This window comes from Anoplopoma fimbria, chromosome 13 (assembly GCF_027596085.1).
Source record: "Anoplopoma fimbria isolate UVic2021 breed Golden Eagle Sablefish chromosome 13, Afim_UVic_2022, whole genome shotgun sequence".
Lineage (NCBI taxonomy): Eukaryota > Metazoa > Chordata > Actinopteri > Perciformes > Anoplopomatidae > Anoplopoma > Anoplopoma fimbria.
This window is the reverse complement of record NC_072461.1, coordinates 7,583,026-7,600,087: the sequence shown is the minus strand read 5'-3', so window position 1 is coordinate 7,600,087 and position 17,062 is coordinate 7,583,026. Positions and strand designations below refer to the sequence as shown.

General features: G+C 43.0%; 1 protein-coding gene across 3 annotated transcripts in view; it reads right to left on the bottom strand.

Annotated features, from left to right (window-relative positions):
• Nucleotides 1-17,062, bottom strand: part of aopep (aminopeptidase O (putative)) — a 70,282-nt gene that overhangs the window by 16,985 nt on the left and 36,235 nt on the right. For 2 of the 3 annotated variants that reach the window (XM_054610681.1, XM_054610682.1), the window contains exons 13-14: nt 16,866-16,928; nt 15,334-15,420 (exon numbers count right to left, since the gene is read on the bottom strand). In XM_054610681.1, the coding sequence (XP_054466656.1) occupies nt 15,334-15,420; nt 16,866-16,928 (150 nt within the window). Of the gene's footprint in view, nt 1-15,333; nt 15,421-15,962; nt 16,519-16,865; nt 16,929-17,062 lie in introns of those variants that run through there. The other variant, XM_054610683.1, reaches the window with a different exon arrangement.

Below are 17,062 nucleotides of genomic sequence, written 5' to 3'. Positions count from 1 at the left end.
ATGGTATCCCCATGTGAGCGGGGAGGTAATGGAGAAAAAGTCAAAAGGAGGAAGCAGCTCCATTTTATTTGTTTGTGCGTGTGTCAGTGCATGTGTGTGGGTGTTTGGGACCATGGGACTAAGCAGCATTAGTCATGCTACTGCTGCTGTATAACATGTTCGCACAGCACAAAACGAATCGGAGCTCTTTAGCCTTTTGTGCAGAATGTTGACACAAAAGGCTAAAGAGTTGACACTAACAGTATCAACTGAGGCTTTATTGTGATATTTTCTACCCTTAACAGTGATCTGGCTTCAATAAAGCGCGAGTTAAGAGCTGCAAAAAATTGTTTCTAATATATTTTTGAGTGAGTCTCAGGCTCCTCTGCGCTTCCTTTTCTGAGAAAGTGTAAAAGATGGAAAAGGGTTGTCCAAATAAAAAGAAAAAACTGTAAATCTTTTTCTGTCCCTTTCCAATAATCCATCACTTGTTCTGCATTTCCATGGCAACGGCACTGAGTACCACTCTGCGTCCACTCTGTGTCCAGTACGTAGAAGAGCCAGCCTGTGTCCTTTTTCAGGAGCCTTTACAGGATTGATCCAAAATATTTCCATTTTCTCCATCTATCACTACATCACATCACATACATCCTCTGTGCTAAAGAGCCTCACAGGCTTCATCCCTTTAAGTCTCTTGTTACAGCGAGGTCACTCTCCATTTACCATCACATCTCTGCAAGAGGAACCTGAGATAACCTCTGCTCACTGAATCATCACTTATTACATTATTCCCTACATTTCTGCTTCTACTCACATTGACTTACGAGAAACATAACTGCTGGTCTTTTGTACAACTATTTTAGTTCTGTTTTTTAGCACTTTTCTCACTAGGCTCTCCCAAGCATTATGGAGTGAACCCCCCAAATTCCTTTGGGTTATTTTTAATGATAATGGGAAAAGTCAAGCTCATTGAAAGTTACTGGTAAAAAGAGGGGAAATGCAAAACCTGTGAAAAAGACAAATAGCAGAGAGAGAGAAAAGGAATTGTGTAGAACAAGAGAACAATTGGACTGCCTGACCATAAAATCTATATAATGACTCCAAAGACCCTAAGAGAACCTCTTTCTATGCCCTTGGCACCGTTGAAAGCAATACAGAGGTGTTAGTAGGGCTTTCTTTTCCTCCCATACATCTCCTCTCATCCTTCTCCCGCTCCATACATCCGTACAACTGAGGAGAGTGTGCTACTTGTTCAGTCACACTGCATTATGGGGGTTGGAGACATTGGATAACTGTGACATTATAAAACCAAACTGTGAAAGGCCATTGAATCGTGTGTGTGCATGCGTGTGTGTGTATATGTGTGATGCCATTCAGCCGCTCGGCTGCCTTTTATTTCCGTCTGACCGCAGGCTCGTAAAAACACATTCTGGCACCAGCAGCTAAAGGCCTCAGCCCACGCCTCAGGTACTAAGGTTTCACTCATTCTTTCCCCTAAATCCTTCCCTTTCTCTCTCCCTCTGCCTCTGTCTCCATGACTGTCTGCTCCCCATCTCCATACCAACTCCTTTTCACTCTTCTTTTCACTGGACCAAACTGCGTGCCTGGCTCCTCAAATTATAAGCCCCTCCCTTGCTTCCTTTATCTTTCTCTGTCCGACTTTATTTTACATTTGATTTAAGGGCCCGGACACTCATCTGCTCGTACTGCAGCGGCGGGCTCCGGTCTTGAGGAGAAACAGCGTGCAAAGCAGCTGTTAAGATTCTCTCAACAGCCATGACAGCATAAATAGCATCACAAATAGTTACACTTTTAATTAGGCTTTTACTGCTCTGTACGGCTGCATAGAATTAAAATGTGCAAAAACATGGCAGATGGTGAGGAATAAAACCGAATGATGTAAAGAAACTGTTCAGTAGCTCTGGAATATTACATTTTGGCAAGTGATCTTTTAATTCTCTCAAATCTCTACACCATATCTACCACTTTGATATATTGTCTATATTTCTAAAATAGTAAAATATTGATTATTTTTAACCAATGAATGTGGTGTAAATGTAACAAATAAATTGAGTCTTACTATCATTCTCAGTAAGAGTAGGTTGACTTTATTTATTACATACATAGTTACATGTTAGCAGAAAGGCCCTCTCATACAGTAGCGAGAGTCTCTGCTTGCAGATGCATGTGTGGCAGAGTTTAGTGTAAAGCACAGCAGTAACGAGAGGACCCTATAAATATAAAACCTATAAAAATGATAAGTGGCTGAAGAAAAATACATTCATAGAATGTGGGGATATGATATTGCAATCTTGTGGCTTCACAAGGTCTAAAAAGACATTATAAAACGGCCTGCTGACATCATAGGTTTTGTAAACCAATTTCAGGTAATGGATTGGAGCACACGCACGCATGCACGCACAAATCCACACACAGGGTATGCTGAAAGGTCATCTGTGAGTCACATGGTACCATTTCAACTTGTGAAATGGATCTGTCTCCTGTGTTAACATCTCCTCAAATGATGTCACACCTGCTGCAGCGGTGTGACGATCTCACAGATAGTGCCGGTCACAGACTGATGACCTCGGCGATGACAAGCTGTGACCGTCTATCTGCAATCTATTCATTAATAGCATTCATTCTTTGTTTTTCCATTTTGGAAAACAGCTTTAATCAACAACCACAACATCTACAGAGAGCGGGATGAGGGTGTGTATTTGTGTGTTTGTGTGGGTGGATCCGGTTGTAGCAATCAGTCGTGAAACCTAATCAGGAAGAAAACACACAGAGAGCTTTTCGAGAGAGTCGGACACAGTGGCACAAGAGAAAAATGTCGAAAATAGAAAGAGGCACAAAGCTTTTGAAGTTTTGACCTTGACATCACAATGACTGTCTGGATCAATGTTTCATCGATGCATCTCCTGACAGGAGCACATGCACAAAAGTGTCAGGAATGTTCACCAGCATTGAGTATAATGCAGAACAACTATTCACAGCACATTCCATGCCAATCAACAGACCCCATTTGGAAAACAAACAAGTCTATAATGTGCCTCATTAATTCCGTGTTAGTCAAATGTGCTGGATACATTTTTCAGCGTGTATGCACAGGACAGCTGGATGTGCTCTACATGAAGGCCTTGTGCGTACTTCTTCCTGGTTCCCCAATATTTTACCAAGTCTATGCCCAGGCATGTTTGTGTGAATGTATATGTTTGATCAGCTGCTGGTTGTTAGGACGGGTAGCCCGTATTAGCTGCTCCTTCCACCCCCACCATCTTGCTTCCTGTCCTTCAAATTCACAGTCTCAGGCCAATCAAAAAGCAGCGTGAGGTCACTACGGGGTTGCCAGTCAGGGGTGAAACTGAAAAAGCACACACAGTGGGCCTGGCGGAGGGGAATGACTTCTCGCTCTAAGCGGGAATCAACTGGGCAAATATAAACAAATGCACAAAGAAACACTCTTACACTCTTACACACAGTGCATGTTCAAGTACACATGCACGCGCACTTTCATCAGGCACGCGGCATGGAAATGATTGGGCTCATCAGATAGCTTTCCTTCACTGTCTCAACACTTTCTTCTTTCTTTGTGCAGGTGGGGCATTTGTTATGTAAAATTCTATGTTACTGCAATTTGGCATTGATCTTGAAGGCAATTAACATGTTTTCTCTCCTACTCATTACTGCTCTGACTCAATCACACATACACACACGTCCAAAACAGGGGAAGTTTAATTAATCTCTGGCACTTTGTGCTTTGACGCAAGCCACAAATCTAACTGTCTCCAGTGATTGCCTCCCTCGCCTCCCTCTTACCATTCCTTCTCCTCCCACAACCCTTGTTCCATTCCCATTGGAGACACAATCAACTCCTCAAACACATTTCACCTCGATTTTGGAAAGCACATTTCCCTGTCGCTGCTTGTGCTACTGTTGTTCTGGGGCGGTAGAGACAGGCTTTGGCTTTGTCCTCATTGTCCCTTGCCACCTTCACTGAGAGGGCATAACAAGCACCATTTGATCCAACTACCCTCCATGCAGGTGCCCTAACCACCCAGTAGGAGTCACATCAGGGGATTGAACCCAGCTCCGGAGTGTTTTTCCCCCTGCAATGCCCGTATGCCTTTGAAAGAGAGAGGCCTTTGAAACAGAACTGGAACAAAAGGACCCTGTTTGTGTGCGAGAGGGAAAATTCTGCAGCATTTGTACTACAATGACACATCCAAACAGCTGGACGTCAGCTTAGACAAAGAGAGAGGTGAGGAGCAAGGGATGGTGGATACAGATAAACAGGATAATATCATTTTATGTTCATTGCGACTGATTGTTCATGATTTGGCGCTCAAACTAACTTCAACTTAAAGAAGAGAATTAAGAATTATACAAATGTATAATTTTTCGTTGTTGCTGTTAATGGTTTTTCCACATGTCCATGGAGAGCTTCAGATGGTCTTTATTCTGCTTCCGGGGATTTACTTTCTGCCAAGAACAAATTTCTGAAGACAATTCTGACGTTTCAATCCAAAATCATCACCGTGTTGGAATTCAGTTAAAACCCTGATGCCCAACACAAACGCACACACTTCCACGATATATTAATTTATATCACAGATTACTGCTACTCCCTCAACACATAAGGTACGGAAGTATGAAATGTGACTTAGGCTGAGAATAGCAGAGCACCCAGGTTTAATTTCCTCATGTCATTTGTTCTGGCCTGATCCTGAGAAGGTGAGAGGAGCCTGGGGGTCGTGGTTAAATCTTATCCCTGGGGGGTGGGAAACTAAAAAAAAAAAACAACAGCGGCTACCGGCCACACTCGGTTTTCTTTAAGGGGTTGTGGATAAATATTATCAGTGGTGTGTGCTGCTCTTGATTATAATAATTACTAGGGTTAAAAGGACACAGAGACAAACAGAAATGTCAAAAATCAGGTTTGTCAGCTCATGAAATTGCATGCTGGCAATTTCACTATGCCAATTCCAGTGGTTAGGTTCCTAAATGTCAGGACACACACACACACACACACACACACACACACACACACACACACACACACACACACACACACACACACACACACACACACACACACACACACACACACACACACACACACACACACACACACACACATCCATGTACAGACACAATGCTGAGATTCATTCCTTCAAGCCATGTTTAACTGTATGAAAACAATAATAGGGGTAAAACACAAACATGCACCAGTGATGACCTCCAGATTGGAGAGATAGCATCTACTGCTGTTGAAAGATTCACTGAGAAACCGAGGTAAAGAGCCAGAGTGGGAGGATGAAAGATGGGATGTCTCTTGCAGGCAGAGTCCAACACGAACAGGGAGTGGCAGCAAGAAGGGGAGAGGAGACAGCGGGGAGATGCTAACATAGCCGGAGCCATCAAAGAGAAAGGTCATGTTCAGGAAGAGACTCTGAGTTAGTCTTTCTGCATTTGTGTGGGCCGTGTTAACGTGTTTGAAAAGCAGACAGACATCTTTGTTTGTTGGTCTTTGTATGGATCTGTGTGTGTGTGTGTGTGTGTGTGTGTGTGTGTGTGTGTGTGTGTGTGTGTGTGTGCATGTCTTTGCAGTATGTACTGTATTTGTGTTGTCTCCTGTGTGAACTCGAGGCTGGCTGGGTTTAAGCAGTTCGAGCTGACAGAGGTATGTGGGATGGATTGAGCCAAGATATCTGCTGCGCAGACAGACATGCACACACAGCTGTGGAATCAAGCAGCACCACAAAGAGACACACACAAACACACAGGAAGGAAAAAGAGGTAGATATTAGAGACTGACAGAAGACACCACAGAAACAGGAGGGAGATGAAGTGAGAGAGACCATCACAGAGGGACAGCAATGGGAAAAACAGATGGAAAGAAATTCAAAACTTGTTGTTTACTTTGCATTAAAACCCCAGGAAGACAATCCTTCTGTATTTTTCCTATGATAAGACCACATTCAGGTTAACAACACATGATATCCCAGACAGGGGAGCCGAAGTATGGCTGTTGGCAACAACTGAACGGTTTCTATATGTGTCTCTCTGAATAGTAGACTCCAGACTCTTGGTAAGATTAGGATAGTAGTTCTATGTTGTCATCTGCTGGCAGTGTGAATGACAGTAAACACAGTTTTGTTGTTGCGATACAACATGTTCATCATCACTATTACTGATATTTGATATATCATATGATATATATCATATGATGAATATGATATTTTATAGCACTTTGTTTCTTGCAGCAGGACAAATAGAAGCACAAGATAACTCAGATTGTTTAATGCCTCTGTAATGTTTGGTAGTAAGAACATTTCTCAAGCTGAAGCTAAACTAGATTACTGATGTGATTTGAACTGATTATCTGTCATTTTTAAACAAACATGCCAAACATTCACTTGTTCGAGCTTCTTTGTTTTGTCCATCTGTATATATTCAATTTGAGTAAATTATCTGGATTTTGGCTGTTGGTCGGACAAAATGAGCAATTTTTGCGATATAACCTGGGATTTAGGAAGTTGTGATGGATATTAACAATGCTGCTTTTGGGACAAATAATAAATAAATAATATAGTACAAATTCAACCGTGACCTTAACAAATAAGAAAAGAGCATCATAGGCCAGACAGCCTCTGTGAAGACAAGCTGCTGCTAAACACACTGTCACATCTCTTAGACACTTACTTATTGGTTTCATGTGCAGGGATTTATATAATCTTCAGCGTCTATGAGCCTTGTAGTATGAAGCTGCCATTACTTTGCGTGCATCTGTGTGTGTGTCTATGTGTATGTCTATGTGTGTGCGTGTGTTTGTGCGTATCTATGTGTGTGCTCGACAAGGCTAATTGCGTCAGGGCTGTCTGAGGGCGCTCTCGGCTCCCAAGTCATTACCAAGAAAGACAGATGTTTTAGCACTCAGCACGCCACACTCATACGTGCACGCACAGACACACAAACACAACATTACGTACTGTACCAGTGGAAGCTACGAGGTGACGCCTAAATCGGGTTTTATGTGAAAATCATTGATTTATTTCCCAACACTAAAAAGCCAGCTCCATTTTTACAGCCCAGCCCAATATTGAACAAGACTCTACACTAAATATCTGGCCAAAGCATCACTAGGTTTAACAACGCGACCTCCACGCTACAGTGCGTTTTTATAGCACTGCATTATACTCAGCGTCGAAATTTGCCATTGAATTGATTCCAAAGTGAACAATGTGTAATTGTGTGAGCGACAAAGTGCTTGTTTTTTACGTATTGTGGCAGAAGCCGTATTCAGCAGGCTGTGTTCTCTCTCTCTCTCTCTCTCTCTCTCTCTCTCCGTCCCTGATGTGTTTTCCATGTGTGCTGGAAAGACAAACACAGCTGCACTTTAATGACACTCAAATGCTTCTGGGATTCAGTATACGTGAACGTGTATGTGTGTGTCTTTTTGTGTGTGTCAATGTTCCTCTTGACCACTTCAGTAAAAAGCCTGTTGAAGCTACTCTTTCTCTGTATAACTAACCCTCGACGTGTGTGTGTGTGTGTGTGTGTGTGTGTGTGTGTGTGTGTGTGTGTGTGTGTGTGTGTGTGTGTGTGTGTGTGTGTGTTTGTGTGTCTGTGTGTGCATGGGTGCGCTCCTCAGAGAGTCATGAAGCCCTAAGTGGTATTTCTGAGCAGCTATGCCAGCCATGAAATAGCTTGTCAGCATCGTCAATCCTGACTGGTGATCTCTTTGCCCCCCCCCTTAACTGTATGCCGCCAATTCACAAACACATATCTACACACACTCATGCACGCAGACTGCAGGGAGTCCCAGGACGAGATGAGACAGGCTGCGAGCTTCAAATGACCCCGAAAAACAGAACTGCTGCTGAGTGATAAATGAGACAAATACACGCTGGCGCTCTCTCCCTCTCACTTTCATTCTGTCTCGCTCTCCCTCATTAACACAACACAAATGGAGCCATCTCCTCTCTCTCCTCTCCTCCCATCTAAACACATAAATCCTCCTATCTCGTACACTTGCCCCACTGATGAATTTCCCTTAGCGTTTTTACCACCCATCAAAAGAGAAAACTGTTTTCACTCTCCACCAGAGTGGATGTCAGGAACTTGAGGATGAAATGGAGCGTAAAACTGCACGATTTTGTATTTTTTCTAAGATTTTGTAACAGGATTAAAATGACTTCAGCCTCAGTCAGACAAGAACACACTTCTGTCTGTCATGTACACTTTTACAGACATTGTGTGGATTTTACTTTCAGGGAGTTTACACAGTAATATCCTGCCATACTACGGCATGAGTTTTACAAGTTACACTCTGGGGTCATATATAGTGAGAGCACTGCCAGTTACCAGTGCCATAAAGCACATTCTGTAGAAGTAGTGTTCAGATTCAGAGCTAAATGCATCAGCTCTGTCACAAAACAAATACCCTACAGGCTTTTATTAAAACACAAGTGGACTGAAAAGTTTCATTGAAAGGTAATGCTGGATCAACAGCTTATTGATGCAGTCAGTGTAAGAGAATGGTGACTCAAACAGCAGTTGTTTACCATGCTGATCCCTTGATTCCCACACAATCTGTTCCTTCCGTTCAGCACTTTTCACAGCAGTTACTGCAGAAAATGATAAAGCCGGTAAGATACTTTTATTGATCGGTAGTTTTTACTCCAGCTCTGTTTTTCTCTTTAGATGTCCTGGACTCTCTCTCTCCTCAGATTCTCTCTTACCCTTTCACTATCTCTCAGCGAGCTCACAAGTTCAGCCATGAGGAGACTTTCATCTACTGTACTCAAAGGGGAGGCCGTAATACATTCTTGTGTTGCAACAGTTCAGTATGTTTGTGCTTTTTTGTCGGTCCATAGTCATGCCTAAAGGAAACATAATTGTCTGCAAACCATTCCTCTTTCAGTGAGCATTTTACACTCAAACAGAACAGGTTAAATACAACCTGATGGTGCAACACAGCAAATAAGCTACAATAGCTTTCTCTTGCGTCCATTATAATTTCCTTTTAGTAACTATGGAAAAACCCAATGATCATTTATAAAGATTGGTCATTTCTCTCTTCACCATGGCCATCTTTTACAATATGTGCATGGCTGCTGTTGCTGCACAAATCCACCATCTTGCAACAAATTATTTGTGAACAACAACACCTCGGCCCTCAGTTTCACCACATAAAGTCTCTCCATCATTGGAACGAACGCCTACAGAGCGGCCCAGACGGATTTCACGACTCCCGGGTTGAAATGAGCCCAGAGAACTGATGCATCGCTCTTCGCTTGACCTGTCACCTGAAACCTGTCTGCCACAGAAGTCCCTATCTGGAATCAGCTTGGCGCTTCAGACAGCACAGCTCCCAGTGTGACGGGGTGCGCACAAACCTTCGGTCACGATACTATTTGACAAGGTAAGGAGTACAGCACAAGAATTGGACACACAAAAGTGAGCCATAGCCACATTATAAACTCCCTGTGACAGCAAATCATGCTGCAATTTAAATATTACAATAAAGCCATGGGGTAGACTCTTTTGCTTGAGCTCTGTATGTCTTGCCATATGTGTGGAGAATGAGTTTTTCTTCCATTTAAAAGACAATTAAGGGGTTGTGGCTCACAGTGGTGGACTCAGTGTCTGAGCAGCCTTTAGCTGATCCCCAGTTGGTCTGATAATGGAGAAACACACACAGAGAAAGGCACATGCACACACACACACACACACACACACACACACACACACACACACACACACACACACACACACACACACACACACACACACACACACACACACACACACACACACACACACACACACACACACACACACACACACACTTTTCTTCCGACCATTTCCCATCCTGATGTGATGAAGTCTGGCCGGAAACAGCCATTTCCCTGAATGTTCCCATCTCTCCTCCGGCATACTCCCTCATCCCTGATTCATTGCCAATAAATCACTGAGAGAGAGGAAAAACAGAAAGAGAGAGACTGAGCAAGTAAGGAAAAGTGTACGAGAGAAAGGGAAGGGGAGAGGGCCGCATGAACCAGGAGACGGGTGGACTGGAGATATGAAAATATGGAGATGAAGGAAAACCAGATGTCTGATGTGTTGCTGCTCAGGGGTGGAGTTCGCATTGCCAAATATGGCAGGGTGTTCTTTGATGCAGTGACGTCTTATTGAAGGAAACAACAAATCAGATGCCATAAAAACACCATTACTCAACGGATGTGCTTTATTTCATGGGTACTGGTCAAACTCTAAACAAACAAAAAGAGAGGAAGAGGTAGATTGCAAGAGAAAAACAGACAAGAATGTTGGTAATTTGCTACTCAAACCTTGTTATTATAGCCACTAATGTATTACACTTATGCACACACAACACATTTAAGTTTTTGCTGTCAAATCATGGACTAGGATACAATTAAATCTGTTCCTTTTACAAATCAGACTGAATAGGCTTTTTAAATCATGCCCTTCCAGCTGTTAACCCTCCCACAGGGACTCAGTTACAACCAGTTACGTCCCCTGTCCAACCATCAACATCACACCTCAGCACAACACAAGGGATTTCAGTCACCGCTCGAACATGTTCCATTTCTCTGTGGGTTTACATTATCTTTAAATATAGAACTTGGTATGTGTTTATAATAGGACCATAATCCTGTGTTATTTTAACTCTTAGGCCTTCAGTTTGTGTCCAAAACCCGTATTTCATGTTGTCACTTAACTGTCTCCCCCCCTAATTTTGTGTCATCCCTCTGGCTCATAATAGAGGCATTAAATGTCTTGAGCAATACTTGAGAAAATAATAATAAGCTAGCCACTGCCAGATTGGGATACCTCTTGAGTGAAATCATCAGGCTGAGTTGTTATAGTTGATTGTACCACTTCTTCAAGGCCAGAAAGTGTTCCAATCAGATGTTTAGTGTGTCCAATTAGGATGTATGCCTTCACTCTTAACCTTGGAAACAATAGTTGATGTAGGTCAATCTTTTATACATTTAAAAATATACCTTGGATTGGGCAAAAAAACCCAAAACATGGTCCACTTAAAGCTTTTTTGTTCGAAAGAGAAGCAGCCTTTTGGATGATAGGTGAAACTCCTTCTAGATAGCATTTCTAGATAGACCTTGAGTTCAGATTTTTTTATGTAAAACTTCGTATACAGCTCAATCTCACACTGTCTTTGAGAAATTACATTTAAAATCTCCCTTCAGCATGTATGATATGTGCAGTAAAATAAAGTTTGAGGAGCAGTTTGAAGACAGGCTGTTCCTCTAAACCTGTCAGCCACAAACACAAACATGATGGTACGTGTTCTCACAGTAACTTGCATCATGGACCAGGAAAGTGCAGACTGCCATAAAGGTGCAAATGAGGTGACAGAGTGTCACTGAGATGGAGGCTGACTCACCATCCACCTATCCTGCTGCATCTGTGAAGTTATCGTGTCACACAGAAAGATGCCCCTGCTCTCACATACATTATGCTCTGAGCCTGCGCTGGACACAGATTTAGTGTTGATAATCATATGTTGCTATTTAGCCTGTAAATTAATATCAAATTGGCTTAAATTATTAGGTGTGGTCCAAACAATCAAGATACCAGAATTAATAATATAGTGCAGATCATATTTTTGGAGATTCATAACTATAATCCCAATATGAAACAAAATAAGTTTGGTGGACATAATAATTGTGCAGCCTTAGATTCAGGGAGGCCAGTTAAAAATAGAGTGGCGCAGAAGGATTTCTGCAGGAATGATAAGAATTCAGGATTACACCATTTCCCGGATTTGTTTATCCAGGGGAAGAGCTGTGTAAACAGTTTCTATATACAGAACCTTTTCACATCTGCACTAAAGGCCCTGAGATGTGTCATACTGCATCAAATAAATTGTATTCAAAGAACTACACTAAGATTGAGTGTGAAGAACCTACCAACTCCAGTAATATTAAGAACTTTAAATCAAGTAAAATTGAAAGTAACTTTACACTAGTTCAAAAATCCCTTCTCTTCTTCAGTTGTACATGCCCATGATAACATCTCTATTTTTTAACATTATTAGAACTGCGATCACTGACATTTATACTTTTCTATAAACATTCAATAAATGATCCATTTTCAATTTTCATGCTCTGCTTGGAGTATGAACCCCTGATATTGTATTATCATTTTATTCCTTCGTTTTGGTTTCATTTGTATCCTTTTCTTTTTTGTTAAAAGCTTTTTCTAAATTGTGCTTGTATTGTATAAATGTCACTGAGGGCCCCCTGTAAAAGGAGGTTTATACCTAATAAATAAATTCCAACTGAAAATCAGATTTATTTATACCATTGTACGTGTAGGAGTTAAAATAATATTATTACAGAATTGCTGCATGTGTCAACAATTAAGCCCAGTCTGCAGGCTAGATGTTCCATGAACCCAGAGATTACTGAACATACCATACGGCAAAGCTGCACTCTGAGGTTTTAGGTAACCTTTAGGTAAGATAGCTATTGGTCATCTTTGAGGCAATTTACCGTGGAGTACAGTTGATTATTATAATTCCAAGATAAATTACGTTTTACAAAAATCTACTTCAAAGAGCAGAGGAGCCTCTCTCTACCAGAAAAGTTGGCCAAGGTCTCCCGCTATTCACAGCTCTTTTACCCCACAGGGTTTCCTGTCCTGATCAGCAGGGGCAGACGGAACCTCTCATTACAGAGACCGCAGATGAAAATGAGAGCAAAATGAGGCCCATTACCACGCGGGCGTGACTAATATCCCTCTACAGACGTCTCCACACACACTGGACACACGCACACTCGTCACATGCACACACGCAAGTTACACGTGTACACAAAAAAAGAGTCAGACGCACGCACTAAGGTGCATGTGAATCAATAACGTACCAGAGAAACAAAGACGACGGGAAGTTGGTAATAAACTTTGGCTCTATTAAATTGACCAGATCTCTGGCTGCTCTGTGGGGGGTGTCTGGCTCTTTCCACTGGGTGCATCTATAGGTTTGTGAGTCTGTGTGTATGTGTGTGTGTGTGTGTTCTCCATAATCATCCATGATGTCATTAGCGCTTAATGCAACCCCGGCTCAGCCTAATTCCTGCCCACTAAAAGTCCTACCTTCTCGATTCCCTCCCTCGCCATCTCGCTTCCTAACCACTCTTACATCATCTGTCCGGTCCAGTAATATTTCATCTCTCGTGTGCATCTCAGATGTCCTCAAATATCCACTCCGCTCTTCAATCCTCAAATTCCGGCAACAGATTCATTACCTAACTGGAATTCATAATCATCAACTTCTAACACACCATTAGTTTCGCTCTCGCTGCAATCCTCTGCTCTCGGTTTTGATCTTCTGTACTACCTTTTCTTCATCCCATCTTTCTCCTTCAATACAGTCATTCCATCACCTATTTATCCCCAACTCCTCTAATGTTACCTTTCCATTTGCATTTTTCAACCAAACTGCCTCCTTTTGTGGCTTAAATCCAAGTTTGGAATGGATCTAAAAGATAACCACAGGGAATGCATTATGTCCAGCGGTGGCATCAAGAGCTGTTTTTCATATTCCACTCTCGTTGCTCCCTGCTCCACTTGTATCTTCATCTCTGATTCATCCAAACTTTTTCTACCCTGTCCCCTTGTCTCTTACCCCCACCCCCCCTTTCTTCTATCCTCCTTTGCCGATCAGGTCTGCTGCGTGATTTATAGCCTTGCAACAGGCTGGTAGACGCAGGGAAGAGAAAGGGAGGAGAGGTAGATGAAAAGAGGGGTTGAGCAGAAATTGGGCTGTTTGGCGTTTGAAGTACATGAAGGAGTAATATAAAATACACCTGGTCCATCCATGGGGCACTCTCTGCACACAGAAACAAAGGGCAGGGAGGGAGACGTAGGGGAGCAGAGGGGAGAGGGCTGGGCCGCAGGGGGAGAGGGGTGGATGGAAAGGGAGTGAAGGGGGGTCACTTTGTGTTTCCTTTCAGGATGGCTTTTATGGTGTAACTTCAAACACTGACCTCCTACACCCCCGCCCCAACATCCCCCCACCCCTCTACCTCGCTTCATCCGTCCGTACATTCGTCCCTCCCTCCTCTTTCTCACTATCGTGTACAACCAAGTGGACAGTAATTGGCTATTCTTTCATGAGGCTGATTTCAGCACTCTCTGCTTCCCCCCCCCCTAACCCTAACCCCCACAGGAAGAGGCCCCTTTGCTGCCCCTTAGAAGTAAGTGTATTTGTGTGTGTGAGTGTGTAGTTGTAAATATGCCAGACGGTAGGTATCAGGTGGTTGAAGGGGGGCTGCACTGGCTGCGGACTCTACAGGCATTTCATTCACTGTGCGCTCTGAAATTACAGCACAGGAATTGGAGGTAATCTGATCCAGAAAAATAATGTTCCAAGGTTTTATGAAATTCTCTCTGGACTTCAGGTACAGCTTAAACATGTATACCTTTGCTTAGGAATAAAGCTTACATTACATCCATTGAAAGCTGTGGTTCGAGCTGAGTGTCGAGGGAAAATTTAAAGCTCTAAAAAGTCACTGGATATATACAATCTTCTTGGCAATGATTTTTTCTTATTTGAAGATACCAAGGGGCACTTACCTTACTTATTCATGCCGTAAAATGTACTGGTCAAGTGTTTCCTGCAGTCTACAGTATGTGAGCATATTGAGAGTGATATATAAAAGCTGCTCTGCTCTCGCTAATGACTTCTAGCCCCTCAGTGGCTTATAGATCAGTGTGCCTTCATTAATGATGCAGGCATGTGTGCAAGTGTGTGTGTCAATTAGTGGGTGGAGGGGATTAGCCATCCCTTGAGAGAACTAATTAGCTCTACATACAAAGGCAAAACCATCTTTTTGGGGATATTTTATTTGGTAGGAAACAGTTTGAATTGACAGGAAGAGAAAGAGGGATGCAACAAAGGTTCAAGGCCAGATTCAAACCCAGAACGTCGAGGCTAAATGGTTCCCACCCCTTACAAACAAACACAGAGGCCATGACCACACAGAAACAGTGGAGGGTATGTGATGTACACAAGCTCTTAAAAGCTTAAGTATGTGTGTGACATAACTTACAGTAAACACAGACTTAAACAAGTACAGGGTAGTCTGTCCTCGCAGACACAACACATAAACTGAATTGGGGGATTTTTGTGTTGCCAGACAGACAAAATGTTGTGCAGCTCATGAGTTGCAGCTAATTTAAGAGAGGAAAAACCCAAATAGATAGATTTCCGAGAGAGAAAGGGGAAACTCTCAAGAGTTAGAAGTAGAGCAACAGGAAGGTAGGTAGAGAGTCTTAATACAGTAGAGTGGCTCTTACCTCTTTGTAGTTCACCTTGGGCTCTGTTCTCTTCCGCTTTCTGCCCTTCCCCTGATGACTCTGACTGAGGAGAATCCATTTTACAACCTGCAGAAGGGAGGATGGGGGTGAGGGAGGGTGAGTGGGTGGGTGGAGGTAAGCGGGTGAAGGCGGGAAAAGAAGAGAGGGTAGAGGTAGAGAGAGCGCACAAAGTGGCAGGTTTTGAGTGAGCGGAGAAACAGAGAAAAAAGGGGGGGGGGGTCAGAAGAGGAGTGATCAGAAAGGTGTATCGATGACAGAAAGATAGGGGAGAAAGGAAAGGGTGTAAGAGAAAGGGTGAGTGGTCACGTCAAATAGCAGAGAGTAAATATAAACAGACTTCAGGGGCACTCTCCATCTCTCAAGTGGAAATGCACACAGGAATATACATGTACACACTCTCAGCAAGACACTAGCAGGAAAGCCTTGACAGAGTGTAAAGTAGCGACACAAATGCACAACAGTCTCCAGCTCCTTTGCTCCCTCTCTCACATACACACACATAGACAGACACACACACACACACACACACACACACACACACACACACACACACACACACACACACACACACACACACACACACACACACACACACACACACACACACACACACACACACACACACACATTAATTCCAACCTTTCAGCGCTCACTTGTGGTCCGTATATAACCAACACAAACGGCCGGCTGAGACAAAAGAGTAATAGTGAAAGTATGTTGCTGTGACGGAGCCTGGAGCGGAGCAACTCCCTACACCATAGATCTCCATTAAACGGCCAATTGCTATCAAGGCCAAACTCTATCTCCTCCGCTTCAGTTTATATGTCAGAATAAATACATAGTTGTAACACACGTTTGTTAAAATATTGAGGTTCCCAAACACTTTTACAGCCCACAAAGTGGATGAGTCATTTCTAAGATGCAAAATCACTCAGGCAATTTGTGTTTCAAGGTCTTTATAATATATTTGACAGTTATTCTCTTCAGGTCAGATTCAATTTTATTTAAACAAACATATTAATGGAAGACTTGGAAAATATAGGCAAAGCAATTAAGAACAACATGGGAGCTTTATGGGAAATCTGATAGGCAGCACAGAATGACACGCAACAGATGTACAGCGCTGTGTGCTGCACTTCACTCAGAGGCAGACGGAGTGAGAGACTGATACAGGGAGCAAATGAGCAAAAGAGAGGTAGATGGAGCGCAGGAGAGGTAAAGATAAGAGATGGTATCAAACATTGTGTAACAGAGCGTGTCAATGAGACGGAGAAGAAGAAAAGAAACAAAGAGGAGGCAGCGCCGAGAGATGGTGGCAAAATAACTGAGTGACGGAAAAGAGAGAATCAGATGACAATCATATCAGGCAGTCTGAGGGGCAACATTTCAAATCTGAGAGCTGCCCCCCAGTCTGTCTGCCACTCCCTGAAGACGAGAAAAAAAAGAGACTGGAAAAGAGAGAAGAGGGGGACAGAGAGAGAGAGAGAGAGAGAGAGAGAGAGAGTGCTTACCTCTGCTTTGACTTCTTCCACCAGCTTCGCTTGTGACCACACGGCGTTCCTTTCATACAGCCACTGAACGACACAGAAGAAGGGAAAGCAGTGAGCCAGGGGCAAGTGATCGGGACAGAGTGGAATGCTTTGCAGAGGCAGAAAGAGAGAGACAGAGAGAGAGAGAGCGAGAGAGAGAGAGAGAGAGAGAGCTAGAG